Genomic DNA, 15,103 nt, shown 5'->3' with positions numbered 1-15,103 from the left:
AGACAGAGCATGAGAAGACAGATAATTCTTGTATTGCCAAATTTCATGAGTTTTTCTTATAAACTGAAACATGTCACTGACTGTGACAGTCTGCTAGTAATACACAGACTTTTAACAATAAAAATGCCAACTAGGAAAATCTAATAAATGGTCCTAATTGTTATCCCACAAAAACTCCCTAAGTATTCCTAGTGAAAAAGCATTTTTTTAAAACAAGTATCTTTTCAAAGACTTTTTTTCTACACACAAACATTACAGTAAACGTATCTTTATTGATACTAGTTTAACTTGGTGTAGTAACCAACAGGAAAAACAGCAAAGCATGAAATAATGTTCCCAGAGTGTGACTATCTAGCTGAGGTTTTCATACTTAAATTTCTAGTCTGCTCAACGCCCAGCAATACCATCATCAAATATTCTGAAGAACCCTCAGATGCCCCTGAGTATACTGTGCCAGCATAATGAAAATACTACGTAATTTCATCAAGGTCAATTAAGGTCTTTCTCGCTTAATATAATAAATGTGATCTAGAAAAGCTGGGTCAAAGTAAATCCTATTTTCCTTTGACTTCCATTTAAAAAGTAGATATTTTACCACAGTGTGAAGAAGATGACTGATCTGACAAATTGTGACAAAGAAGAGATTAAAATTGGTGGCGAGGCTTGCTTGGTACTGATGTACTCCCAGAAGCACTTTCATCCTTCTGTGCATTTTAAGCACTGCCTCCCCCTTCCCTGGCATCTCCCCTGTCCTTCCATAAATTCTAAAAATTTTCCCATGTCTATGGTTCCTCCAGTCCATGCTAACTTGCTACCACATAAGCAGTGCCTGTTTTTAAATATGAAAATTCCTTATGATTAAGATATAACACCAAGCAGGGCAGTATTGCATCAAAATTTTAAGTAATTAATAATCCTTCATTATACCCAAGATACCCTGGGCTACTTTCTAAAAGGTAAACATTTCAATAAATCCTTAAGGTGGCTGTTTGAGCTATTAATTTATTATCTATTCAAATGGTTAAAAGATATGCTGCAAATTTCTAATGGTTTACCAAGAGGAAAATAAATATAACTCTAAAACAAAGAGAACAGCATACCTATTTTCTAATTCTTTTACTCCATGAATGATCTGTACAGCACTTTAAGGGTACAAAGTATTAAAGATGAGAAAATAATTCTAATTAAGCTAAACTATTGTTTTAGAAGGTCCTCCATGATATCACGAACAATCCATGACCTTAAACTGAAATCTAATAAGCAAGTGTTTAACATCCCATTTTCCTACAAAACCCTACATCCCATTTATAAACAAAACAACAACTATGTTAGAAAAATATCTTTAAAATTAATCATTCTGGGTTTTTTTCATGCTGGAGACCATTTGGGGGCACTGTAACAGGAATAAAATATTTGAAATCTGAAAACAAAAAAAAAGAGTATCTTTGTTAGTTTCCATCTTTCAGAAAAGTCAGAACAAAGGAATAGGATAGGATATACCTATATATTATAAAGAGGACACTCAGGGTAGATAGTGCAGATATGATTCATCCTTTCGCCAGTGGGTAAAAAAAACGATAGGCTCTTTACTTTGTCTTCAAACCACTTAGGAAAAAAACGTTAAAGGTTTGCCTTCAATTTCTTCACATTGTCCACCCAAAGAAGCCCAGACAACCCGAAGGTAAACAGTATTCTCCTCTGAGCTCAAAAGAAAGGAAATAGTCAAAGACGGGAATGAGAGGAAGCACTGAGTAGCCAAGTAAGCCAGGAGGCTTTCTGGGGGGAAGGGACTGAGCTCTCAGAGTATTGATATAATAAGAAAGGCCACTGGCCCTGTGGCGCAGCCGTTAAGTGTGCACGTTCTGCTCCGGTGGCCCGGGGTTCGCAGGTTCGGATCCTGGGTGCGCACTGACGCACCGCTTATCAAGCCATGCTGTGGCAGCATCCCATATAAAGTAGAGGAAGATGGGCATGGATGTTAGCCCAGGGCCAATATTCCTCAGAACAAAGAGGAGGATTGGCATTGGATGTTAGCTCAGGGCTAGTTTTCCTCACACACACACACAAAAAAAAGGCCAGAAAATAGCGGCTCTGGAAGAGAGAAGCCTAGTGTAAATCCTGAAAGAGGACACTCATACTTGCTGTGATACCTGAGTCAGGAGTGAATGTTTGAGATGCACTATCTTAATCTTTTGGCTTTGATTAGACATGGCAGTGAAAAAGAAATCAAAACAAAACAATCATTTAAAAAGGCCAAATCTGCTTCCAGAATGTCACTAATCTGTTATGTTACATTTTATCGCATCATTATAAATTAATTATGTTTCTAATCTAACACAATCCAAACTATAACTAGACCAAAGCAATATATTATTTTGGATATAAGAGCAGTTTTAATGGCAGCCTCTGATTAAACTTGCCTTCTGTCCCTCTTCTTCCTCACCAACAGAAATTCTTCGTTCAAGTGATGGGGCTCTCCTGGCTCCTAAGGGCTGAATACGGATTAGTTCAAACCAAAAAGAGAAATGCCCAATTTCCTTGCCAACGACTGTCTTAGAAAAGGGCATGTGACTCAACCCCAGTCAATAGAAACTGCGAGGAAGGCTGCTGGAGGGTTTCTGGGAAAAGCTTTTCTTCCCTGACAGACACATGGGAAGAAACTCTTTTCTTCTTAGCTGCAGAAGGTTATGACTGCACATGGTGCCTGGAACTGCTGTAGCAACCTTGCAATCATGAGTGGAGACAGCACTTGCTATGCTGGGAAAGGAGAACAAAAAAGATGGAAGGCAAAAATGTAATGTAGTTCGGCAAATGAATCAATCAAGCTTGAAATTACCCAACTTCCACACTGACGCCAAATAATAAACCTCCTATTGTTAAACCTACAAACTACATATTACTCAATTGGATAACAACTGGATACTCCAACTGCAACTCTAACAACTATAAATGTGCACCGTACCCAACAGCTAAAGTTTCATTTCTCCCTGGGGGTAACAATCACTTCACTAAATGAAAGCCTCCTCCACTTCACTTAACAAAGAAAAACAGTACTTTTGTTACTTGGTCTAACTTTTCTATCTTAAGCCAAATTACTTTCAGACAGCGTTAAGTGCTGGCAAGCTTATAAGAAAATTTAACAGTCTTCCTTTTTCATAGTACAGAAATGAAAATGATCAAACGCCCATTCTTGGAAAAGTATTTGGCTATTTTGGATACTCCTTATAATCTTTCAATGTATATACACACACTCACATTTTCCCCTTATTTACATGCATCGTAAAGACTATAGTTCACCAGGGGACTATATTAGTATATTGGACCAGTGTTAATACTTCTGTTCCTTTCTTTAGGGAATCAAGCATATCTAAAAGGAATTACGGGGTTAAAAAAAAAAAAACAGCATAGGGCCGGCCCGGTGGCCTAGCGGTTAAGTGCACACGCTCCGCTACTGGCGGCCTGGGCGCGCACCAACGCACCTCTTGTCCGGCCATGCTGGGGCCACATCCCACATACAGCAACTAGAAGGATGTGCAACTAGGACGTACAACTATCTACTGGGGCTTTGTGAGGGGGGGAAAAACAGCATAAATAAAGCCTCCTATGAGAATAGAAGACCTTTCTTAAAAGGAGGAACAAATCTTATTGATCTTCCAGTCCCAATTACAGTGCCTAGCACAGAACAGTTCTCAAAAAATGTATTGAACAGATTTAAATATGTTGACGTGAAATCAATGGGAATACAGAAAATGCTATCTCCCAATGTGCCAATTTTTACAGGTTTAGCCATTTTGAGTTGAATCCATCCTACCACTGCCCCACCATCTCTCCCTTTCTGATTATATAGTCCCCTGAGCTGACTTACAGCAATTAAGGGCCTTCAGGAACAGCCGCAGCAATTGCAAATGCAGTTCAGCTTCTGCTGCTTTACTAACGAATAACAGAAAGCATTATGGAGCACTACACTTGAATTATTTGGTTTCCCATGTGAGGCTGATGCTAGACTGTCAGCAGTGAGGCTGAAGTGCTAAGTGGAAGTAAGTGGTAAGTGGTAAGTGGCTGGACTTTATGTAACATTCTTAAGAAGTTTAGATTCTATCCTATTCTAAAGGATTTCAGGCAGGAGAGTAACAGGGTCAGATTTTCACTTTAGATAAATGGCTCTGCAGTTATGTAGAGGATGGATACAAAGGTGGAGGACAGGTTAAGTCTGGAGAAGTACGAGATAATGGCAGAACTAGAACAGTGGTAGCAGGGGCAGATATTGCTTTAGGAGCTATTTCTAATCGTATGTGTCACGGGCAACTTAATCTCAACATGTCTAAAACAGAAGTCATCATTCTCCCTAAACTGACCCTCTACCACTCTTCTATCTCGGGAAATGACTCAACTATTCACCAAGTAGTTCAAGCCAGAAACTTTAGAGCCATTCTTGATTTTGCTACTTTCCTCATCTCCTACATCCAATACTATACCCTCTGGTTTCTAACTCCTAGCTATCTCCCAAACCTATTCACTTTTTCCACTATATCCTACTCTGCCATCATTTTTGCTTTGGACTAGTGGAACAACCTCCTAACTGATGTTGCACATCCACTCTTAACCCCTGAAATCCATTCTCCACATTGCTTCCAAGTGATCCTTCTAATACACCATGGATCATGTCACCATCTTGCTCGAAACCCCTCAGTGGCTTCCCATTGTTCCTAGGATAAAGTCCACAATTCTTAACATGGCCTACGAGATCCTCTGTTACCTGGCTCCTGCCTAAAAACAGTAAGAATTCCTAATATTACTGAGTGTTTCTTATGTGCTGGGCACTGTGCTATTCTTTGTAAGCATTATTTCATTTTATTCTCATTGGGAGGCAGGAACTATTAGCACCATCCTTGTTTTGCAGATGAAGAACTGAGTCAAGGAGAGATTATGTAACTTATCTAAGGTTGTAGAGCTAATAAAGTATTGAGCCAGGTCTGATTCCAGAGCATGTGCTTAAGTTTTCACACTTCCTTCAAACTGTATGCTCCAACCACATTGCATTACTTTCAGTTCCTAGAACTCATCTGCTCTCTCTTGCCATGAGGCCTTCACACATACTGTTCCCTATGTCTGGAGTGTCCCCCTCACAAATCTCATTTTTCCCTGGATATATTTATTCATTCATCATATCTCTGCTTAAATGTCAACTCTTGAGGGAAGTCTTCCCTTACTATCTAAAATTACATTGTTTATTTACTTCTTTATGGTCTGTCTCCCTTCAGTAGAATGTCAAAATCGTTCACCACTGGTTCTCAGTTCTTAGAATGGCATTCACCGGGGGTTCAATAAACATTTGTTGAATGAAGGCATGAATGAATGATGTGGGCATGGAAACTCCCTCATCTAGTAACTTCATCTATTCAGACTGATAAGAAACAAAAAGAAGTCAAATATAAATTTGTTCATCCACTGGATATTTATTTTGCAGCTTCCATGTCCCAGCCAATACCCTTGAGAACTTACAGCCCTCCTGGGGGAGACAGACATATAAACATATGATTATAGCACAATATAAGTAAAGTGCCTGTAAAGTTGTGGCAGGAATAAAGTGCAATAGATGCAGAGATTTAAAAAAGTATAAATCTAGGGGAAACCTTTATGGTAGAGGAGATTCTTGAATCCTTTTGCAGGATGAATGAGTCTTGAAATATATATCACATAGTCCATGTATTTCACTTATGAAAGGGGAGAGGAACATCCACTGTATACTGGGGCACTTTACATCTCATTTAATTCTCACAACAGCTCTAAGTTATTCTTCCCATTTTATAGACGTGGAAATCCAAGCTAAGAGAGGTCAAGTAACTTGTTTGTCCAAGGTTATGCAGTACAATAATGAAGGAGGAGAATTGGATCCCAGGTCTGTCTGACTCCAGTACCCATTTACTTACCATATATTACAATCCTTTGACACTCCACCCTTAGCTATAAAACAGTACCTGATGTGCATAATGATGATCCCATAATGAAAAAAACATAGTAGTCACTACAGTCTAAGAGATAGAGAAATAACTTTTGATGCTTAAAAGGGTAAACTTCAGGTATCTAGAAAATTAATTCCTCCCTGGTAATTCTGGATAAATGAATTGTAATGATTGTTTCCAAAGTGTTTGTGAGAAGAAATATCCCAAGATCTTAAACAGAGTCTTCATTTTATGGACACGATTATTTTTCTATTGCTTTAAACTGAATTCAAGCCAGAATAGAAAAACTGTCAATCCTAACTTCCACATATATCCAAGTAAATTATAAATTTTAAAAACTTCTCATACAATGACTTTGAACAACGCATGTGGATTGAGTAATTTAGACTGACAAGCATAGTATTACTGAGCATTCTTAACAAGTAAAAACAAGCTTTCTCTAAAAAAAAAAAAACCCTAATAAATCTTCTAATAAAACAGGATAAATTGATTATGTACAAAACAGAAGGAAAACTATAATATTTTTAATCTGTTGCACTCACAATTTAAATAGGTATATATGCGAAAAAGAAAAGAAGCAAACAACTTAGGCAAACACTCAGAAAGCTAGTTGAGTAATTTACCATAAAAGTGTTTCTACCATGCACTTTACCTGGGCCCAACTTTTAAATCTGAAGATGTCAGCTCTTTTATAACATAGGCTTCTATTATTTTATGTAATTCTTTTTTTGAAAAAAAAAAAAAGGTTGCATTTAGAGAACAGACTGTTTTTTTGTTGTTTTGTTTTTAAGAACAAGAGAAAATTGTTTCACCAATTATCTTAAACAAGCCAACTAGGAAACATGTAATATCCTTTATCATTTTAAAGGCTTTTAAATGTGAAATTCCCACACAGAACACTGTTTGTAACAATGTGAAAAGCATACTGGCTACACTTTCCAACAACATGTAAAAGTGAATATAAAGAAAAGCAAGTCTTTACTTGCAATTAACTGTAACTTTCAAATATTTTTCCAGGAGGAATGCCGTTTCTGCTAAAACTCTCTAAAAAGACAACACTTTATTTACTTATATTTGAAAATTGCTTTTACGTTAGCTCATCTTGTACAATTTTGGCCCGAAATTCGACGTTTTCCAGAACACCCTAAATTTAAGATGTAGAGTGAATTCATAATAAGAGTTCACATAATAACCTATTAGAAACAAATACAAAGTGAATAAGTGCAAGTGAAATTTCACTATACTAGATATACAGTTGCAATTATAATGCTCTTCCTTACCTGGACGCTCTTCAAAATAAACTCACTTTTCTCTCTCACATCTTTAAAGGGACACCTCTTAGAAAGCATAAGCAGATGAGCAAGAAGCTTATTCAACCCATCCAAAGAAACAGCATTTGAAAGCCCGTCTGATGGACGACAAGGTGTCTCTTTCACCGAACGAAGATACTCGGTTTTTCTCAAAATGATTTGCCTAATGTTTTCCAGTGCTGTCTCTCTAGTAGTTGAATCTCTACTGCACAGTCCATCCCATCTCACTTCATTCTCTCCTTCAGCCATGACAGCTGGAGATTTTTCTTCGCAGTCTTCAGTTACCTATCAGCATGTCTCCAAAAGGACTTTGTTTTTTTAAAACGAGATATGTAAGAATAAAAGTCAGAGAAATCTAATCGTCAGGAAAACACACGTCTGGGTGACATTCAGAACCATAAGTGTCTTTTATATTGATGGCTTTCAACCGATCTACAAGATAGAGCTCGCCCTCTCTCCTTCTACACGAAGGGTTAGTCTCCTGGTTAGAGACCGAAAAAAAAAAAAAAGTTGGAAAGTTGAAACCTTACAGCGCTGGCTTCGCTGGACAGGCAGGCTCGGGAAGTGTTCTCCTCCGTCTCCCGGGGTCAGCGGATATCCTCACGTTGTGGAGCTGTCAAATCCGTGCTCTGCCCAAAAAGGCTGGCAACAGTTGAACGCCCTCCAGCCATTGGGGGTTTTTTGTCTGTGCAGCCACCGTGTTCTCGGGAGCGTTCCCACCCCGCCCCTCCTCCGGCACCAGTCCCCGCCCTCCGAAGCTTCTCTCTGCGCCTCAGCGGCCGGCCGGGCGCTGGCTGGGAAGACTCGCTGAACCCTGGCTCCCTGGCCGGCCGGAGACCAGGCGCTCCTGGGGGTGGCAGCCTCTGGCAGCCGCTGTCTCGGCGGCGGGGTTGGAGGAAAGCGTCTCCGGCCCCGCCGATGCCGGACCCCCGGGCAGACGCTGCTCTTTTCCAGTCCCTGCGTCCTCGCCCACCGCCCGCTAAACCAGACGGGCACAGGGCAGCCCCGCAATCCCTGAGCGCGAGGCTGGGCCGCGGAGCTGGGGGAGCTGCAGGGCCCAAGGCGCAGAGCCCGCCCCTTCGCCCGGCCCGATCGGTGGGGATCGGCCCAGAGGGCGGGAGCAGGGAGGGGAGATGGGGTCCTCACCCCCAACCCCTCCCCTTTCTCCGCCCGGCACAAACCAGGAGCCGCCCCTGCCCCAGCGCCCTCTTCCCCGCCCAGGCACACGCGACCCGCTGAGGCAAAGCCATTGGAAAAAGCCCCGCCCTCCGGCAGGCTACCTCCAGACCCCAAGTGCGCGCGCGGCCGCCAACCGAAGCCGGTTGCTACGCATGCGTGACGGCGAACAGTGCGCATGCGCCTGAAGAGGCACTTTGCGCCGTGGGGCGTTTTCCGTGCCTCGATGTTTGGATTCTCCGGACTGGAGAAGGGGGAAGAAAAGTAAGGAGGAATTGAAGTACTGTATACTGAAACTATCACAGACAAGACAAGCACGGCAAAGAAAGAGGGCACAGATGCGCTCCTGGAAGAAATTGAATCTAAATTTAAGATGAGCCTAAAAATACAGTCTCTTTACTACGCCAAATCTCAGACTGAAGGAGACAGGGCGTCCTCGCATTAACTTCTGGGAAATGTAGTTTTGATGCTGCCGGCGCGTTCTGTTTGCGACAGAAACTACAGCCCCCAGGAGCCACTGGGACGGTGCCTGTGGCGGCCTGCAAGCCAACGGTTAGCTCAGACGGAGATTGACTGAAAGCGTGGGTTTGGTGAGCACTGTAGGCTTGGCTGCCTTTGACTTTTCCTTTGACAGGATTTTTCCTTCATCCATTTCTTTTGGGATTTTGGAGACGAAGCCACCTGGAGCTGTCCTCCTTAGTCTGGGGACGTTTTCCAGTAATCTGCGTGGGAAGGACTAGTCCGGGTGCCCAAACCCAAGGGCGCGTTGAGGCGAGGATTTGGGAATGGTCGCGATCCTGAGGGTCGCGGGGAGCGGCGTAAGGCCAGGCAAGAGGGATGCTGTGGGCCGGTGCCCCGCGCTGCTGCTGCTGCTGCTGCCCTTTCAAGTGGAGTCTCGCGGGCTGGATTAGGGGTCCCTGTGCAACTGCACCTTCGTTTGCCATTGCATGGGGGTGTTCTGTGCTTTATTTGCTCAGTCAAGTGAAATCCCAAACGGGGCTTTGAAAGCAAGTTGTCAAATCCATTTTGTATGAGACTAAAGCGGAAAAGATCCTCAGTATTCCTAGATATGGATGTTTGCAGGCTTTAAGGATACTGTTGAAAAAAAGAGCTATAAAAATCTCCGAAACTTAGTATATTTAAAAGATTCAATCATTTGTTTACCAATTACTGTTTGTTTTTAAAAAGTCGTTCCTCTTGAAAAAAGTCGAGATGTGAAAGCCCGTGGGTGAACTGATAACCAAATTAGATTTTAATTCTTCGCGTTGCAGAATAGATATGTTTCTAAAAATTTAGCCTTGTTAGGTACTGAGTATAAAACAGTGAAAAAGACACAGCCACTATCTAGTTAGAGAAGCTAATGGTTAAACATACAGTGATAGTACTATATGATATCATTGGGATGGCTAGAAAGAAGATCACTTATCCTAGTCTTGGAAAGTCAGGGAAATCTTCAAACCAGGGAAAGAGAAGGCCAAAAGAACAGTATATGGCGAGGCCTAGAAGTAAGAGAGAGATGGTACTTTCAAGAAACTGCAATAAGCCAAATCATCTATATTTTGGGAGGGGTAACTTTTTGTGTATTGATGTACTTTGAAGTGCTCATCAGTTGAAAGTAGATTAGGAACTGGGATAGAATGGGGCCTAAATGCCCCAGAGAGAAAACCCTAACTTTTAAGTTTTTCTGCCTGGTTTCCTTTTGGTGTCTGTGCTTTCTTCTCCTGTATTGTCCTCTAACCTTGGTAAAGTCTTATTTAAGTCTTATAACTTTATTTTTGCTGTATCAAGACATATAAGGGCAGGAGTTATATAATCATAGATCTGACAAGGCAAGAGCATTATAAGGGGAGCAGCACTATTCTCCCAGTGAGGCCACTGAGAAGGGACAGTAATAATGAGATCTCCAAAGGGAAAATGAATATTGAGGACAAGAATTGGAACTCATGGATTTAACTCATAAGTTGCCCTTCTGTGTATGGAGATTCTTCTTCCGTTGTCAACCTCAGAAGATCTGGGTTTTGTTTATTAAAGAAGGCAATACAATTTTCCTATCAAATTCATCAGTGACCTTTTTCATTGCATTTGCAGGGGTATGGAGGGATGGAAGCCAGATATTTGTATTCATTTGTTAATATTTATTGAAAATCTGCTATGGACAAGCTCTGTGACTGGCACTAACTATACAGCAGCATACTTAAGAAGCTGCCCTTAAGGGGCCGGCCCGGTGGCGCAAGCGGTTAAGTGCATGCACTCTGCTTCGGCGGCCTGGGGTTCGCAGGTTCGGATCCCAGGCGCACACCGATGCACCGCTTGGTAGGCCACGCTGTGGCAGCGTCCCATATAAAGTAGAGGAAGATGGGCACGGAAGTTAGCTCAGGGCCACTCTTCCTCAAGAAAAAAAAAGGGGGGGAGAGGATTAGCATTGAATGTTAGCTCAGGGCTAGTCCTCCTCACACACACACAAAAAAAACTGCCCTTAAGAAGCATACAATCTATAAGGGATAGAGATAGGGTAGTAGCTGAAGGTCTCAGAGATAATGAGGGAAGGGTGATGTTTAGGAGGTAGAATCAACAGGATTTAGTGACTATTTGGATAAGGGAGATAAAAAAGAAAATGCCTAGGGTGACTACTATCCAGATGGTGAAGAGTAACTCCTTCCATTAATCAGACTAGGGAAATCAGACTAGGGAATATACTAGGAAGACCAGTCTTGGGATGGAAAGATACTGAGTCCAGGTTTGGACATGTTAATCATTTTGTTTGAGGGACTTATGAGTCATTGAGGTAAAAAATACCCAGTACTGCTTCTGAACAGTCTGTACATGAAACCTTAACTGTTGTTGTGAGATGTAGCTATAGATTCAAATACTGAGAAGAGCATGGACCTCAGAGTCACAGAATCTTGGGTTTGAATCCCAACTCTACTTCTTACTAGCTGTGTGAATTTGGCCAATTGTTTAATCTCACTAAGTTTGGATGTGAAGATGAGCCTTATTTTCTTACATGTAAGAGGAGGATAATACCTACCTTCCCAGGACTGCTGTGAAGAGTTAATGAGTTAAAGTATATAAAGTTTGTAGATTAGCATCTGGCATATATTCGCACTCAAGAAACAGTATTTTTTAAAATGATCATCTTTATGTAAAATAATATTTGTCCTTCAATTTGATTGAGATTAATAAATTATTATTATTATTATTATTTTGTGAGGAAGATCAGCCCTGAGCTAACATCCATGTTAATCCTCCTCTTTTTGCTGAGGAAGACCAGCCCTGAGCTAACATCTATTGCCAATCCTCCTCCTTTTTTTTTTTCCCCCAAAGCCCCAGTAGATAGTTGTATGTCATAGTTGCACATCCTTCTAGTTGCTGTATATGGGACTCGGCCTCAGCATGGCCAGATAAGGGGTGCGTCGGTGCGTGCCCGGGATCCGAACCTGGGCTGTGCGCGCACCCAACCGCTGAGCCACGGGCCGGCCGCTAATGAATTATTTATAAAGTGCTTTAGGGGCCGGCCCCGTGGCTTAGCGGTTAAGTGCGCGCACTCTGCTGCTGGTGGCCCAGGTTCGGACCAGGCGCGCACCGACACACCGCTTCTCCAGCCATGCTGAGGCCGTGTCCCACATACAGCAACTAGAAGGATGTGCAGCTATGACATACAACTGTCTACTGGGGCTTTGGGGGGAAAAATAAATAAATAAAAATAAAATAAAAAAAATAATAAAGTGCTTTATAGTTGAACCGATAAGTGCTATTTTGTATAATCCTATTATTGTTGGCATTCTCTAAGATTTTATAGTGAGATCTTTGAATTATATTTCATTTTTCCCCAGTTTACAACTTAGTTTTAATAATAATTTGCATTTTAATCTTCTTAACTGGAAAAGTTACCATAGGTAAAAATATGGCAATCATGATTTTTTTCATGAAACAGCTGCATAAGAGATTATATTTCTGAGCAAGGACTCCATGTCCAGCTTTGTTACAGAAATTATTAAAAACACCATATTTCATCAGTAACATATCTATATGATATAAAAATTAAAAAAATTCCCAGTTTAGGAAAATAAATTGCTAATCACATAAAATTTTATTTAATGTGATAGAGTTTTATACTGTTTGATTCAGAGTTCTTATTTTCATAATGTCTGCCTTATTTTTGCTGCAACAAATAAGGTAAATAGATGTTATAAAATTTAGAAGAACTTCATTAGGTCGGTAAATTTTCATAAGTACATTTTAGAAGACTGTTTGGGAAACAGGATTGTTCGATGGCTGAGAACAGATTGAGATGTTTTGCTAACTTTGGAGAGAAGCAGCATAGCAGTTCCATGAGACCATTGACTTTGGAGTGAAACCTTCAAATCTCTGCCTCTGCCATTTACCTTATACAGATTGCTTACCTTTCTAAAACTTCATTTTCTTCATCTGTAAAATACAATACATATTATTATCCATTCTTATATTTCTGGTCTTTGAATATACCAAATTTAGGATCTTTGGATATGCTGTTTTTTCCACTTCACAATGCTCATACCTGAGATTTTCCCATGGCTGCCTTCCTCACTGTTTTGGACTCATCTTGTTTACCACTGTACTCCCAGTGCTTCAAACAGTGATTCACACATGGTAGATGCTCCCAAAATACTTGACCCACTGGCTGACTGCCTACCTCATAGGCTTGTTAAAAAAAAACTCCATAAAATAATGTATGTAAAGCACTTAAGTGCTTGGCACCATTTGCTCTGTATGTTTGTTTGTTTTCCTATGTCCTATCTAATTGTAAAAAGTTTTAAGACATCTGCTTAACATACACACACACATATAAAATCTAATAGTTATAATTATCATTATTAATAGTTAATATTCACAGTGTTTGGTCTGTGCCTATATTATTCCAGATGATTTACATGGATTTTTTTTTTTTAAGCCTCACAATAACCCTATGAAGTAGATATTATTATCCCCATTTTTACAGATAAGGATGCTGGGGCCCAGATAGTTGAAATAACTTGCTCCAAAACACACAGCTAGTAAATGGCAGAGCCAGGACTAGAAACCATGCCTATCTGCCTCCTGACAAAACTCGTGTTCTTAACTTCTTTACAATGCTCAGTCTCCTCCCCCAAAATGGGTGGGTACGCAGTAAATGGGAGCTGGGAGCTGTTAGTGCAGTAGCTTTTTTCTCATTACAAATTTTTTTTTTTTGGTGGTACCAAGTATAGAGCTCAAATACCAAATTAGAGCTCAAGTGTTCATTCTTCTGCCTTCCCTGGAGAAAGGCTTTCTGCTGTCTTGAGGTGCCATCTCATCACATCTCATCACATCCAGTTGCTTAGCCTCTTGTTTTCACTTGTGTTTAAAATGGAAGAATCAAAACGTAAGCTGAATTCTTTATCTTTTATACCCTTATTGTGTTTAATGTCTCACAGTGTCAGAAAGCCTCAAAGGTCTAACTTTTAATGATAGCTCAACTCAAGCATTAACAGGACTGAATTGAGTTAACAACTCCAGAAATCCATCACAGCCCTATTTTTGAACTTTATCCATAATAACAGATTGTATCTGTGGCCTGAGCTCTTCTTTTTCTGTGTAACTTTTGGCAAGTCTCTTGATCTTTCTGGGCCTCAGAGTCTTCATCTGTGAAATGAGGGGAGTAGAACTAGATTTTTTTTCCTTTTGTCTTAACTAAAGTCCATAATTTGGACAACTCTTGTGTTGTACATTCTATGGGTTTTGACAAATGCGTAATGTCACGTATCATACAGTATCATTGCAGTATCATACAGAATAGTTGCACTACTCTAAAAATCCCCAGTGTTCCCCCTATTCATGCCTCTCTCCCTCTCCCTGAGCTCCTGGCAACCACTGATCTTTTTTCTGTCTCTATAGTTTTACCTTTTCCAGCATGTCATATGGTTGGAATCATACAGTATGTAACCTTTTCAGACTGGCTTCTTTCACTTAGCAATATGCATTTAAGTTTCCTCCATGTTTTTTCATGGCTGGATTGCTCATTTCTTTTTATCGCTGAATAATATTCCATTGTATGAGTGTACCACAGTTTATCTGTTTGCCTTTTGAAGGACATCTTGGTTGCTTCCAGTTTTTGGCAATTATGAATAAAGCTGCTGTCAACATTTGTGTGCAGGTTTTTTGTAGGCATAAGTTTTCAACTTATTTGGATAAATAACTAGGAGCATGATTGCTAGATTGTATGGTAATCTTATGTTTAGCTTTGTAATAAATTCCCAACTGTTTTCCAAAGTGGCTGTACCATTTTGCATTCCTACCAGCAAAGAACGAGAGTTCCTGTTGCTCCACATCCTCGTCAGCATTTGGTATTATCAAGAGTTTTGAATTTTAGCCATTTTAGTAGGTGAATAATGGTATCTCGTTTTAATTTGCAGTTCCTTAATGACATATAATGTACAGCATTTTTTCATGTGCCTGTTTGCCACCTGTGTATCTTTGGTGAGGTGTCCCTTCAGATATTTTGTCCATTTTAAAATTGGGTGGTTCATTTTCTTATTTGTTGGGTTTTAAGAGTTCTTTGTGTAGTTTTAAAAAAAGTTCTTTATCAGATGTGTATTTTGCAAATATTTTCTCCGAGTCTATGGCTTGTCTTTTCATTCTCTTCACAGTGTCTTTCAC

The 15,103-nt window shown here is 40.4% G+C and overlaps 2 protein-coding genes across 6 annotated transcripts in view; one reads left to right on the top strand and one right to left on the bottom strand.

Annotated features, from left to right (window-relative positions):
* SESN1 (sestrin 1) overlaps positions 1-7,959 on the bottom strand; it is a 98,083-nt gene extending 90,124 nt beyond the window's left edge. For 3 of the 4 annotated variants that reach the window (XM_058566497.1, XM_058566498.1, XM_058566500.1), the window contains exon 1: positions 7,244-7,959. In XM_058566497.1, coding sequence (XP_058422480.1) covers positions 7,244-7,522 — 279 coding nt within the window. In that variant the 5' untranslated portion in view covers positions 7,523-7,959. The remainder of the gene's footprint in view (positions 1-7,243) is intronic. The other variant, XM_058566501.1, reaches the window with a different exon arrangement.
* The window catches only part of CEP57L1 (centrosomal protein 57 like 1), a 462,537-nt gene that overhangs the window by 382,166 nt on the left and 65,268 nt on the right, over positions 1-15,103 (top strand). Inside the window, exon 1 of one of the 2 annotated variants that reach the window (XM_058566505.1) lies at positions 8,673-9,039. The exons of the other annotated variant lie outside the window; for it this stretch is intronic. The gene's annotated coding sequence lies outside the window, so the exon portion shown is untranslated. Of the gene's footprint in view, positions 1-8,672; positions 9,040-15,103 lie in introns of those variants that run through there. 2 annotated transcript variants of the gene reach the window in all.

Source organism: Diceros bicornis, chromosome 23 (genome assembly GCF_020826845.1).
Source record: "Diceros bicornis minor isolate mBicDic1 chromosome 23, mDicBic1.mat.cur, whole genome shotgun sequence".
Taxonomy (NCBI): domain Eukaryota; kingdom Metazoa; phylum Chordata; class Mammalia; order Perissodactyla; family Rhinocerotidae; genus Diceros; species Diceros bicornis.
This window is presented reverse-complemented; position numbering and strand designations above follow the sequence as displayed.